At 42.1% G+C, this 13,851-nt stretch overlaps 1 protein-coding gene across 1 annotated transcript in view; it reads left to right on the forward strand.

Annotated features, from left to right (window-relative positions):
• The window catches only part of ska2 (spindle and kinetochore associated complex subunit 2), a 245,973-nt gene extending 243,005 nt beyond the window's left edge, over positions 1-2,968 (forward strand). Inside the window, exon 8 of the mRNA XM_050036264.1 lies at positions 979-2,968. Coding sequence (XP_049892221.1) covers positions 979-1,105 — 127 coding nt within the window. The 3' untranslated portion in view covers positions 1,106-2,968. The remainder of the gene's footprint in view (positions 1-978) is intronic.
• Positions 2,969-13,851: the final 10,883 nt, after the last annotated feature.

Here is a 13,851-nt window from a genome sequence, read left to right on the forward strand (position 1 = left end):
TTTTCACGATTACACATTTCTTAATACAGTCTAAGTTCTATGATCGGTTGATTTCACTGTCCACTCATTACTAGGAGCGCATTTGTTTATCTTTTTTTTTTTTTTTTTTCCTTTGTAACAACCAATCACAGCTTTTAGATGACTGCGTCATACCTAGCAACGGGGTCAACCACACCTCCTCACTAAGATAAAAGTTTCTGTCCCCTCCTTGCTCAGAGTTGCTCTCAGAAACTTCCTGAATCACTCTTAAGCTAAGATTCCTTGCTAAGAATTTTTAGGCTAAGTTAGGAGCTCTCTGAGAGGACTCTGAGGATCTTTGTGAATACGGGCCCAGCTCTTTATCCCCACTGCTTTCAGGCAGCCTTAGGATGCAGAAGTAGAACGGGATACATTGTACATCGTATATTAATGGAATCACAAGCATCCTGTCGTGATGTAGTCTGTAGCAACCACAGAGTGTATAAATAAGGTAGTTGCATGACAACACACAACAACCATTGGGGGATGTTTTTTCTGGTGGCGCACTGGTGAAAGTGGAGCGATGTGGATCAGTGTGGATGAATGAAACATGAAAACTATAACAGTCTATATCAAGTGGTAACATGTCACGTGACATTGTTAATGTAATTACCCCAAATCCTGTTGGTAACACGTTATATTACTTTATTTCTGCTAAAACATAATGTTTTACTGAAACACGTTACTTTTGTAACACGTTATATTCTTTTACATTTTTAAAGAAGGTTAATATTTATACTGGTTCTACTGTTTTTACAAATGCTGCTTTAATAGGCAGTTCTTTATAGAAACTTATCAGGATTATTTGATTAGTATGTAGCCTAATTTTTATGATAAATAAAAATGTATTGATTGATCAAGCATTAAATGGGACATTGTGTTGCATCACTGGATTGAAAGTACTTTCATTGAAATTATGAGCTATTACATTGCCTTTGTGTCTCCTCTTGTCCCGTGCAGTGGCTCCCTCAGTATGCAGAAGATAAAGCAGTTGAAGATGAAGGTGAGCGATACCAAGCTGAAGGTCTTGCAGCACCTTTCTTTAGTGGAACTGGACAAGAAAGGCCACGTTCGCCTCATCATGTGAGGAGAATCAACAGTTGGAGACTGTTGAGTGGGTGGGTGCTGTCACTGCTGCATTTGGCTGCTCCTGCCTCTGAACCTGGAGTGTTGAGGATGAGCTTACTGAAGAATCAGACTGCAGAGGCTTTGGGGCCATGAGCACACCAGACAAGCCCAGTCCAGATTTCCCAGAAGAATATACAACCATTTTTAGATCAGAAACATGAGTATCAGCACATGTATCGAAACATTTCATACCCTAAGAGAAGTCTTCTTCTCTCCTACAGCTGATAATGCACAGCTCTAGAACAAAGTCACATTATTAGAGTTGTGATAATTGCATGGACGTCATTCTTGATAAATGTCTTCATATATCTGCATATCGGTGATGCTGATATTTTGTTATACAGCAGTCTGACTGTCAGTAAGTCAAAGGGGAGATATTTCTGTAACCCAAAGGAGCAGTATTAATGTCATTAACGGGCACAGGCTAACAGTGTCTAACAGTTACATTCACCTTTACACCTGTGGACAATTCAGTGTCCATAACATTCAAGATGTTTTTGATGAGAGGAGAAAAATTTTGAAGTTTATGGGCATTAACATCTTTTGCTTAGACCTGTGTAGGGCTGTAACCAACCTAAGAAAATCCCGGTCAACTGAAATTCTACCTGCTCTTCAACAATTGATTGGTTAGTGGAGAAAAAATTCTGCATGTTATCTCTAGAGTAACTTAATTGCCACAGTGCACTGAGTGCACTCTACCTGGCGGCGTTGTGTGTTCACCAAAGTGTTTTTTTTCCCTGTTGCAGAGCTCGACATTAACACTTGCCCAGGGCAAGTTAACTCTGTGTTCAGGCTAATGGAATGCCTCAAGTGAAAAATAAATGTGATGTCCACTGTAATATTATCTAAAAAATAAAGTGTGCACTGTAATGCTTTGCCAGCTGGGCTGCATGCGTGAGTCCATCTCTAAGGATCCTTGTAGCTTTATGGTAGATGTTCTTGAGCCTCTCAGTGCTGCCTGGTGAAACTGATACCTTCTTCCTGACCTCAGTAGGTAGAAAAAGCAGTTATCCTTGTGGTTGAGATCTTTAATGTTTCTCCTGGCCTTATTTTTGTAGTGTTTGGAGTAAAAGTCTTTTTATGTAGCATAGCGCAGCGCTTATAGAGTGTTCAGATAAAGGAACCACTCTTTGCGGGGCCTTGTGGTCCTGTTAGGTGCTGTTTACGTACCAGGCAGTGATGTGTCCGTCATGATGCACTCTATAGTGCAGGAATAAAAAATCCTTAGTATTTCAGGGGATACCCAGAATTTCCACAGGTGTCTCAGGTCAAACAGTCTCTGCCTTGCTTTTCAGCATGCAGTGCCCAGCTATAGGTACTTAAGGGTATACACCCTCTCCACCGAGGACCCATTTATATTTGATTTTTCGAATTAAAATTTAGAGTTGATAAATGTTTAACTGTGGATAAAAGGCTGCACTCGTCAGTGTCACCAGCCGTCCAATCTCAGTGAAGAAGGGGCAGGACAAGACCACAAAGAGCAACTGTCAAAGAGGACAAATGCAAGTGCTGAACGACAACAACCAATGTTTTCAGCTGTGAAAAGAACTCTTTGGTGGACACGTGGCCTTATTAAAGTAACACCAGTGATTGTACACCCAGTGGTTGGACAAAAGCATATTGACCAACCAGTCGAACAACTGACCAGAAGGTGACAGCCCAAGACTTGTGTTCCCCTGTGGAGAGGACAGGGAGGGGACCCTGTGGGCTGTTTAAGTGGAAAGATGGTGTTGTTTTAAAATCAGACGGTGTCTTTGGTATATTTTTATTTCCTTAAACATCCTTAAACAGCACAATATGAAATAAAAACTTTTGCACAGAGTTTTGATCCTGATGACTCAGTGGACCTCCTTTAAACTTGCTACACAACAAAAGATCTGAGTACATCAAAAGGATGTCTGAAGGCATTTGAATACATTCTTTTCAAATAATTACAGCTCTGACTTTAAACATTCAATTCATAAAGCAGCTTTTGTAACACTTTGAAATGTACCAATAACAAACCTTGCATAGAAACAGCTAACCAGTAACAAACGTTCCTGTAGATGGCACACTGATAACAAAACAAACACATAACAGAAAGAACTCCTTTGACTGTTTTTTTGGCTTATTCAGAGTCTGGTACTGCTCCAGCACGCTCCTCCTGTATCCACAAACACACAGAGTGGAAAAGGCACAGGTAATGAATTTTCAAAGTGGGCTGTTCTCTCAAGCTTGGAGCAAAACCACAGCTCACACACTTATACCTTTTTTTCATTACCACTTTCGGCCAAGCCAAGTCAAACCATGCTGCACCGATTTGTCTTTCCATTACCAGTTAAGAAGCACCAGGCCATGCTGTGTTGAGCCATGCCAGAGATAGACGTCCTCCAGAGTAGGACCAAAAGTGTGCCCTCAAAGTGGGCAGAGGTGACGTCTAGCTGACGGCAGCCAACCCCTGATGACCCCCCTTCTCCCCCTGAAACAAGTGTGTGTTGCTAGACTGAACTCACCTCTGTCTGCAGGAGACCAGAGAGAAAGATGCTTTTCAAAGTCTCTGTTCAGCTTTCAGTACTTTTGCAAGTTCTTAGTGAATCTCTGTGGTTTGAGGTTTAGTTTCTCTCTCACATCCTGTTTGTACTTTAGATATCTGCTTTGTTTTATGTTGCTTTCAGCTGTATGGAGTCATGTTAAGACATTCCTTATTATGCTACTTCACAATAAAAGCTTTCACATAAAATAATGGGTGCTTTTACTGTGAAGAATCTATGGGAAATTAAATGTGTTTACCACTGAATTAGCAGAACTTTGTTAGCGGCCTTCTTCAATAGATACAAGTCTACTAATACCACAGGGAGGAAGAGTAAAAGCAGAAACAGCCACAGTGAGATGATGATGAAGAGCTGCAGACAACAGGCTCTTACTGCACCTCTGCAAACAGCTCACCTCCAACAGGTAAACTTCTTTTACCTGCCCTGCTGTATGATGGAAAAACACTTGCAAAATAACAGGGGACTTTAGCCGGACCAGATGGATCAGCCCACTGCTTTCAAACATCATCACTTAAGACAAGTATCCGTGTTTAATGACATCTGCTGTAGAACATTGATGTCTGCAACATTGTATGTCTTTCCTGAGGCCTATACTGTGAAGCCAGTTCACCTTACCCAGAACACCTTTCTGTTATCTGGCTTCACGAACTAACATTAATCATCACAATGGTGGTTATCAACTCGCTCTGTCAGTTCTGGGTTTTCCTATCTAGCCACAAACATGTTGATGTGAAAGAGGCAGGGTTGTCTATTATGAGCAACATCATCAGAACCATGAATGAAACTACTTCAGATAATATGAGATGAAACTGTGGTACTATTTACCTATGGTAATGTTCCGTTTAAGGGACAGCAAAAACTCATATTCATCTGAGAGAAATGTAAATGGTAGGCTAGAATCTTACAACAAAATAAGGAAATGTAGAAACATTAGAAATAATTTCCAAATATTAAAAGTAGGCCAAGGCTTAAAATACTGAGTACTGGGGCAAAACATATTCTACGAAACACACTAATTTAATTTCTGGGGCGACACTAGTTTTAAAGGATTTATATGTATTTAATGATTTGTAATGTTTTTTTTTTTTTAAATCTGCTTTCATTTTAACTTCTAAACTTGCCCTGTGCCAGAAAACAGCCTTGTCCCAGACAAGAACTCACAGCTTCAAAGAATTAAACAATGTATTAAAAACCTACAAAATCTAAAAATAACAGTACATACTGATAACATCAGTGTGAGAGTGTACTGCTATAGTCATCTTTGTTTTAAAATGTTTTTTTTTTTATCAAAATGTTGGGCCTGTAAAGCTGTGTCCCAGATTTTTGTCAGTTTCTACAAAAACATCATGTAATCAGGTATAAAAGGGCTTAGCAACATCACAAGGACTTCATGGTTTCCCAGAAGGTGGGAATGCTGCTGAAGTGGTAAACTTTATAATACTATATAATCCACTTTGGTATTACTGGGCAGCTCAATTCAGGACAATGATGTTTTATTTTTCAGATAAATCTTCTCCTTCTTGGATGAACATTGAACACTGCTTTGTCGCATTGCCTCTCCCTCAGTATTTATACTCAACAACAGTTAAAATCTAAAAAAGAATACAAAAAATCCTATAGTTAGAAATATGATTAGGGTGATATGTTAGAAAATATTATTATTATTATTATTATTATTATATTATAATATCCCCTCTCTCTCAGACTTAAGTTCTACATAGGGTAACCACTCCTTCCCACCAGACAGACTAGATTTAAGTTTTATGAAGTGGACTGAAAAAGGTTTAAAGAAAACAGGGGGTTTGATTGTATTAGATAAGGGGACCTTAAAGAAGAAGTAGAGCTAGGAATTAACGTATAAGAAATTGGACACGCCATCGACAGTATGAAGTCAGAAAAGAGGGCAGGACCAGATGGTCTTCCAATCGATCTGTATAAAAAATTCAAGAACAAATTGCTAACACCACTTTTGGAAATGTTTTTAGAGGCATTTAAGCAATATCACGAGAGGGAGTGATGTTGTACTGTATATTGTCACGGCTGTGATTCAGTCATAGGAGACAATTTTAGCCGTGATGATATACAGTACAACATCATGACCTCGAGTGTGATATTGCTTTTATACAACAGTTCAACAACAGCTTAAACAGTAATGCTGAGTAAGGAAATGTTAACAAATGGTGATGAAATAAATTATTTAAGTATGTTATGTTACCCTGGAAATCCAGAGTTCTCGCTAGAGCACAATTTGAATTTGCTCAGCGAGTCACTCTGGCAATCAGTAATGATGCTCATTACCCATGCCCTTGTAGCCGAGCTGTACCAATCACATCGGTGTATCTGATATAGGCGGGCCAGAGGTGAGCTAAACAGATGACGACAGCGCTGCGACGACAAAGTCCGGAATCAGTCAGTAAACACTGCAAGATGGCTATGGATGAACACCAGTTGTTTGAAACGGCTTTGGCCGCTACAATGAATGAATTAGACTTGGCTTTTTCTCTAAAAGAGGAACAGAAGACGGCGCTTGAATCTTTCCTTTGCAAGAAGGACGTTTTTGCTGTTTTGCCGATCGGATACGGCAAGAGTCTAATCTACCAGTTAGCTCCGCTGGTAGCACTCTGGATACGTCACCCTGTGTATTGTTCTGATTGGTCGTAGTGTTATCCAATTGCGTGCAGTGATATTTACAAATGCATGCTTGGTGCCGCCCCTCGAGTTGGGCCATTTGCATTACTCATAGCCAGACCCTAAATTTTTCTAGATTTGGGTTGGATTTCCAGGCTAATGTTATGTAGCTCTGCAAAAAAAACACGCCAGGAACTCACAAGCTACTTTGTATTTACATTGATCTGCAACTGTGTAACTTTGTCCTCTCCTGACGACCACTCATAATTTAATTCAAATGTAATTGTGGGGAAAATATCCATCTTCTTGGTGTAACGCTATAGCGTCAGTTTGTGTCAATGTAGTGAGTGTGACAGTTGGTAACGGTTGTATTTATATTTATAACACCTGTGAGTGGAGTGATTTTACTGTTACATGTCCCAGTGATGTTGTACTCTATATCAGCACTCATGGAATGCCTCTCGTCCAGTCAAATTACTCGGTCGGAACTAACTGTTGTATAATTCAGAATGGCAGTCTCCCATCCTCTATCAATAGTGCTTTAATTATATTACTACCAAAACCAGGTAAACCTTCTAACAAATGCGAAAACATGAGACACATAAGTCTGTTGAATTGTATCGGCGCCGATCACGTTATTTTTACAAAATCGGAATTGGTAATAAAAGATCGGATGAATCAAAACAACAAAAATGGCCAGGTTTTTCATCTATGTTGCTCATTGTTGCCTCCGCTTCCCAATGTATAAAGTGTGGCGATCCTGTATATTTTATAAATATATTTTTTTAAGACAGTGGTTATCAGCTGATGGCTTAATAATAATAATAATAACATTAATAGTTTATTTGTATAGCACCTTTCATGCACATAGTGCAGCCCAAGTTGCTTCACAGGGTAAAAGAAAAAAGAGGAAAAAAAATACAATAATGGTACAGTAAAAGGCAATAGAGACAAGATAAAAGCATACAATAGAATAAAAATTACATAATGCACACAATTTACAGTTGATGGTAAAAGAAGTCAAAATATGTAAAAAAAAATTAAAAAAAAGGAGGTTGCTTCCCTGATGTGAATGGGTAGTCTGTTCCAAGCCACTGGGGCATAGAAACAGAATGCTGCTTCACCATACATTTTATAATTCATTTTAGGGACATTGAGCAGGCCAGCACCAGAAGACCTGAGAGTACGGGTTGGAGTGTATTCAGATAAGTAGTTGGAGAGGTAGGAGGGGGAGATGCCATGTAGTGTTTTAAAAACCAGCAAGAGAATTTTAAAATCAATCCTAAAAGCTACAGGCAGCCAGTTGAGAGATGCTAGGACTGGGGTAATGTGATCTCTTATCCTGGTTTTTTAAAACTCTGGCTGCCGCATTTTGTACAAGTTGTAGCTTGTCGGTACTTTACTTCGGGAGACCAGTAAAAAGTGCATTACAATAATCAAGGCGAGAGAACACAAATGCATGCATCAATTTTTTAACGTCATCCATAGATAGATAAGGCCTAACCCTAGCAATGTTTCTGAGGTGAAAATAGGCTGCCTTAGTAACACTGTTGATATGACTTTAAAAGTCCAGCTCAGAGTCGATAATGACACCTAGATTTTTCACCTTAGCCTTATTTTGCACGACCAGACTACCAAGTCTACTTGAAATCATTTGCCTCTGTGTGCTAGTGCAGACTATGAGAATTTCTGTCTTGTCTTCATTTAATTTAAGAAAAATTTCGCTCATCCACAGTCTAAGGGTAGACAGACACTCTATTAAGGGATCGAGTGCCCTTGGATCATCTGCCGCCACAGATGGAAATTGACTCCATAGTCACCAATTATTTTTCCAAGTGGCAGCATATACAAACTGAAAACCACAGGCCCAAGGATGGAGCCCTGTGGAACACCAGAGAAGATCGGGCGTTTTGTTGAGGCATAATCAGAAAGTTTGATCTGATAACTTCTGCCGGTAAGATAAGAGCGAAACCAAGATAGGGCAGTTCCAGAGAGATGAATCCAGCTTTCAAGCCGGTAAAGAAGAATGTTGTGATCGATCGTGTCGAAAGCAGCAGTCATATCTAGAAGCATAAGAATGGAGGTATTTTTATTGTCACGGCTCACCCTGAGATCATTGACCACTTTAACAAGTGCAGTCTCAGTGGTATGTCCTTGTTTAAAACCAGATTGGAATTTGTCATGGATCTTATTCTCATTTAAGAAGGCATCCAGCTGTTTATATATTACATTTTCAAGAATCTTACCCAAAAAGGTAGATTAGAGATTGGCCTGTAATTACTGAGGATTGAAGGATCAAGGTCGTTCTTCTTTAGTAATGGCTTGACTATAGCCATTTTTAGAGAGTCAGGAAAAATGCCAGATTCCAGGGAACTGTTTACAATAATCAATACATCTTCAAGCAGACAGTCTAAGACCTCCTTGAAAAAAGCAGTAGGGATAGCATCCAAGGAGCAGGTAGTTGACCTCATCTGTAAAATAGTTTTACAGAGTTCTTCTTTACTAATTTTGTGGAAAGAGGTTAGAATACTTGGAGGAGGATTAACAGAGGAATGGAGGTTAGAATACTTGGAGGAGGATTAACAGAGGAATGACTGCTGAGATTAACAGCACTATTCAAGATATCAGCCCGAATACTGAGTAGTTTACAGTCATAGAAAGTTGCAAACTCTTCGCACTTTGAATTTGATGCCAAACATAGCTGCTCAGTAGACTGGGGAGGATTTATAAAGCGGTCAATTGTGGAGAACAAAACTTTGGGGTTATGCCTGTTTTCGTTATTGATGCCAGAGAAATATGCCTGTCTTGCATGACGTAATGATTTGTTATAGACAAGTATAGAATTTTTTAGGATGTCACCATGAATAGTAAGCTTGCTTTTTCTCCACATTCGCTCAGCCCTATGACACTCTCTCTTGAGAAGTTATATTTGCTCATTCTTCCAGGGTACTGATAGTGTCTGTGACTTCTTCTTGATTTTTAGAAGAGCTACTATGTCAAGGGCTGACTGTAGCTTGAGGATGAAGTGGTTAACTTTGTCGTGGACAGAGGAGTCGTCTGTTAGATGAGGTAAACTATGCAGAAAAAGGGGGAAATCGGTGGCGGCAGATGGAGTAAAAATACGTCTCTTTGTAATGCCCTCTGTATGACTACTTATTGAACCTGGGGTGGACATGGTAAGTAGTTAGAAGAAGTGATCAGACAACCTAGTATCCACAACCTTGTTGACCTTAATATCCAAGCCTTTGGAGATCACTAAATCTAAGATGTGGCCACCAGTGTGGGTTGGCTCCCAGGCATGTTGCATGAAGTCAAAGGAAGATAGAAGATTCAGGAATTCTCTAGCTTTAGGTGTTATCAATATGCAGGTTGAAGTCACCAGATATTAGAATTCTATCGTAATTTGTAAGGCAAAGTGACATTAATTCTGATATTTCACGTGAAAAAGAGGCTGCGTACTTAGGAGGCCGGTAAATAGTGATCAGTAACACTGGGAGATGACTTTCTAGTAGGATGGCCTGATATTCAAAGGTTGAGAAATTGCCAAGGTGTCTGCGACTGCATTTAAAGTAATTTGAAAAAATAGCTGCCAGTCCACCACCTCTCTTTCCCTCGCGAGAGGTGTGGATAAAGCTATAATTTGGAGGTGAGGCTTCAGCCAGGAGTGCAGCACCATCGGAGTTGAGCCAAGTTTCAGTCAGGAACATAAAATCTAGTTTTTCATCACAAGATAGAAAAGGTCTTATTTGTAAGAGCCCTGGGCCCGTATTCACAAAGAATCCTAAGACTAAAAGTAGCTCTTAGTGACGTCATTCCAAGAAAAATCTTAGAATTCCTCGAATTCTAAGATTTTTCTTAGAATTTTCCCTTGGTAAGATAAAAGTTATTCACAAAGCATCTTAGGCCTTAAGAGAGCTCCTAAGGTGAAAAACTGTTAAGAGGAGGGAGGAGGACTTTTAAGAAGCCTAAGAGTGTCTTAAACAGAGAAGATGGCGGAAAGACAGAGAGGAAGGAGAGATATTCTCTGTATATTGAACGACAGTGATTTAATAAGACGCTACTGACTTGATTGTGCAGGGATAATGTTTGTGGTTGACCTCATCAGGGATAAGCTTACTTTTCCCACCCAGCGTAGTAACGCAACAACACCCGCTTTGGATTGCAGCACGTACCAGCGCTTCTCACACTCATCGCTTGTGCGTAAAAGGAGAGGGAATGACGCATTGATTTGTCGGGCAATGCGCTCCCAAGTCTGCTTCTTCCCTTGTGCCGTGATCCCGGGACCGAATTTCCCTCTTAAAACTCCTCCACGAGCTGTGCCAACAGCAGGCACTGCTCTTCTGTCCAGTTCGGCTTTCTCGTTCTTTTTTTTTTCTCCATTTCGTTCGTTGTTTTGGTCATTCTGCCAAATCAAACCGCTTTTTACAAGGAGGCCAGCAATCACAGTAATTGCTGACAGCTGAGTCTGCGTCCACCATTAATATCAAATAGATTAAGTAGTAAAATTACCAGCATGGCGAGTAAACATAACAATAAGCAAATCAATATAATAATCGGCATGTGAATGAGGTACGTTCAAACATTTTGAAGCTGTGTAACAATTAATTTAATTTTGCTGAGTTTCATCATCATGACATAAAATTATTTTCACGATTACACATTTCTTAATACAGTCTAAGTTCTATAATCGGTTGATTTCACTGTCCACTCATTACTAGGAGTGCATTTGTTTTTGTTTTTTTCTTTTTTCCTTTTTGTAACAACCAATCACAGCTTTTAGATGACTGCGTCATACCTAGCAACGGGGTCAACCACACCTCCTCACTAAGATAAAAGTTTCTGTCCCCTCCTTGCTCAGAGTTGCTCTCAGAAACTTCCTGAATCACTCTTAAGCTAAGATTCCTTGCTAGGAATTTTTAGGCTAAGTTAGGAGCTCTCTGAGAGGACTCTGAGAATCTTTGTGAATACGGGCCCTGATATTTAGCAGAGCTAAATTTAGGTTCTTATTGTGGCTAGGACCTGCCATATCGTGACATTTAAGAGGGATTCTGACCAAGAAAGACTGTCTCCTCAAAGCTTTCTTTGCTTTAGTGACATCTCTGTTGGAGATAACAGTTTTAATTTTATACACTTTAACTTGTATTGGAGATGGACAGCAGAGAGCACTATCAATAGTCCCAACAACAGCCCCAATGTTATTTATATTTTTCGTGGGGAGGTCAGCCGTTGAGGGGGTTGTTGACAGGTGTGGCCAGCAGAGGGAGCTCTCATGTGGAGCCGTGGTCTGTGTTGTCACTACGGGGATGGAGAGGGAGGTCTGAGGTGGCGAGTGAGTAGTCAGTCGCGTGGGTGGGATTGCACAGTGTGCTGCAGGTTAGCCGCTAGGAGGTGGCTTCCTAGCTTGTTGGGATGGATGCCGTCGGGTTTGAAAAATGAGAAGTGGTTCCAGAAAAGGTTGAAATTGCCAATGAAGATTACTCCGTGTGCCCTACAGGCAGACTGAAGCCAGGTGTGGAGGCAGAGGATTCTACTAAACAACTTTGATCCACGGCCAACCGTCGGGATTGGGCCGCTGATGAAAACAGACTTTCCACAGCTAGTTAGGAAGTTTAAAAGTCGGTTGAAGTGGGTCTTGGTGATCTCGTACTGATGCAGGGATGTGTCATTTGTGCCCACATAATTCTCCGGATGGAGGTTGGCAGGGATTGTAGCAGAGGAGGGAGCCTCGCTAGTATGTCAAGGATCTTTGCACCAGGAAAGCAGCGTGTAACAGCATTAAAAAAGCAGATGTGTTTGATAACAGAATCACCGACTATTAGAGTCTTCAGAGGAAAGAGAGGGCGGGGAGATGTGACAAGTGAGGCTGGGGATGGTGATGGGGTTGATGAGGGAGACTTCTCCAGGGGGCGAGTAGGTGGGGCAGGGAGGATAGGGGCTGAACGGGGCGCTGGGGTTAAACACGGTAGGCCTATGGAGGCTGCAGTCAGAGGAGGAAAGTCCTGTTGGCTGAGGATATCATATTTGTTCTCCAGGTGGATATTGTAGTGAGGAGGTACATGGGGTGACAGCCTCCCTTTCTTGCCTTTCCTGTTGCAGGTACTGACCTGGGTCCAGTTATCATGGTGGGATGGGGTGGAGCTGACCAGGACCTTAGGGTTAGCCCCAAGCTGTAGCCAGGAGGCCTCAGAAACAGTGAGGGGAGGGGGAACAGCAGTTGCAGGACAGTGAGTGGTGACAGGTTCTGAAGGAGAGGTGGGCGGGGTCAGGGTGGCATTGTGGGGGACAGTAGTGTCAGGCTGCAGGGCACTGTTTGTATTGGTTTGGGCTGGTCCGAAAATGATGGTGTCTATGAGCTTCTCGGCTTCCTTCCAACTCCTGGATCTTCCGGACCAGGCGGGCGCAGCTGTCTCAGCCGGATGGAGAGGTGAGCGGAGGCATGGCACGGCGCAGGTCCGCTGAAACAAAGGGAGAACAGCAGCCAGCAGACAGCCAGAGAACGTCGGACAGACCAGGGCAGTGGGTTCTAACGTTAATCTGTGACAGGAGAGGGATGTGTCGTGTAGGACACTTACACGCCAGGGCTCCGACCTGGAGCCCGCAGTGGTGAGATAGCAGATCGACAGCGCGGAACGGGAGGGAGACTTACCGGTGAGGGCCCCGGAACAGGGCCCGCTGATGATGGAAGCCTCAGGTAAGTCTCCGCCTGCAGGTGTAGCAGGCTAGCTTAGCTGCTGCATTGTGGAGAATTGGGGTGGCTTCGGCCCTGTGTGGCCCTCCTCACGAACACTCCGCCCATTGGAAGTCGGCGCTAACAGATTCTCGACGAGCTGCGGCTGAGCTGTGAGCGCCTCTGGGTTTCAGTAACTCAACAGCGATGTGACGAACACACTTCATAAAATCAAAGCTACATCGGCGGATGTCTAATGCTCACCTCCAGACACACCCACCGGTGCTATCGGCCAGTGGGATGGCTCGATCAGCTGAGCCCAGGTAGACCGGCCCCTACATTATGCCGCTCCTGGCAATATGGCGAGAGACACCGGCGAGTGAGAAATAAGCCAGAAGTCCTCTGTGTATTCGGCCTACCATAGCATTTTACACCACTCAAAGTCCGCGAAATAGGTGCGCTTCCCTGTGGAATATCGTCCATCCGGCCATCGGCCTCACCTCAGATTCCCCGCCATGGATATCAAGGGATCCTACGGAGCCTCCATGCCCGAAACAACGCCAGAGTGTTACGGCATTCCCCCACAGTCCCGTGAGTTGGCAAAAGCCGGGGGTTACTTTTCGTTTCATTATTCCTTACTTGGAACATTTGGGCCGGGTTGATATACAGTGGTGTGAAAAAGTGTTTGCCCCCTTCCTGATTTCTTACTTTTTTGCATGTTTTCCACACTTAAATGTTTCAGATCATCAAACAAATTTAAACATTAGTCAAAGATAACACAAGTAAACACAAAATGCAGTTTTTAAATGAAGGGTTTTATTAATGAGGAAGAAAAAAAAATCCAACTACATGGCCCTGTGTGAAAAAGTGTTTGCCCCC

This window comes from Epinephelus moara, chromosome 3 (genome assembly GCF_006386435.1).
Source record: "Epinephelus moara isolate mb chromosome 3, YSFRI_EMoa_1.0, whole genome shotgun sequence".
Lineage (NCBI taxonomy): Eukaryota > Metazoa > Chordata > Actinopteri > Perciformes > Serranidae > Epinephelus > Epinephelus moara.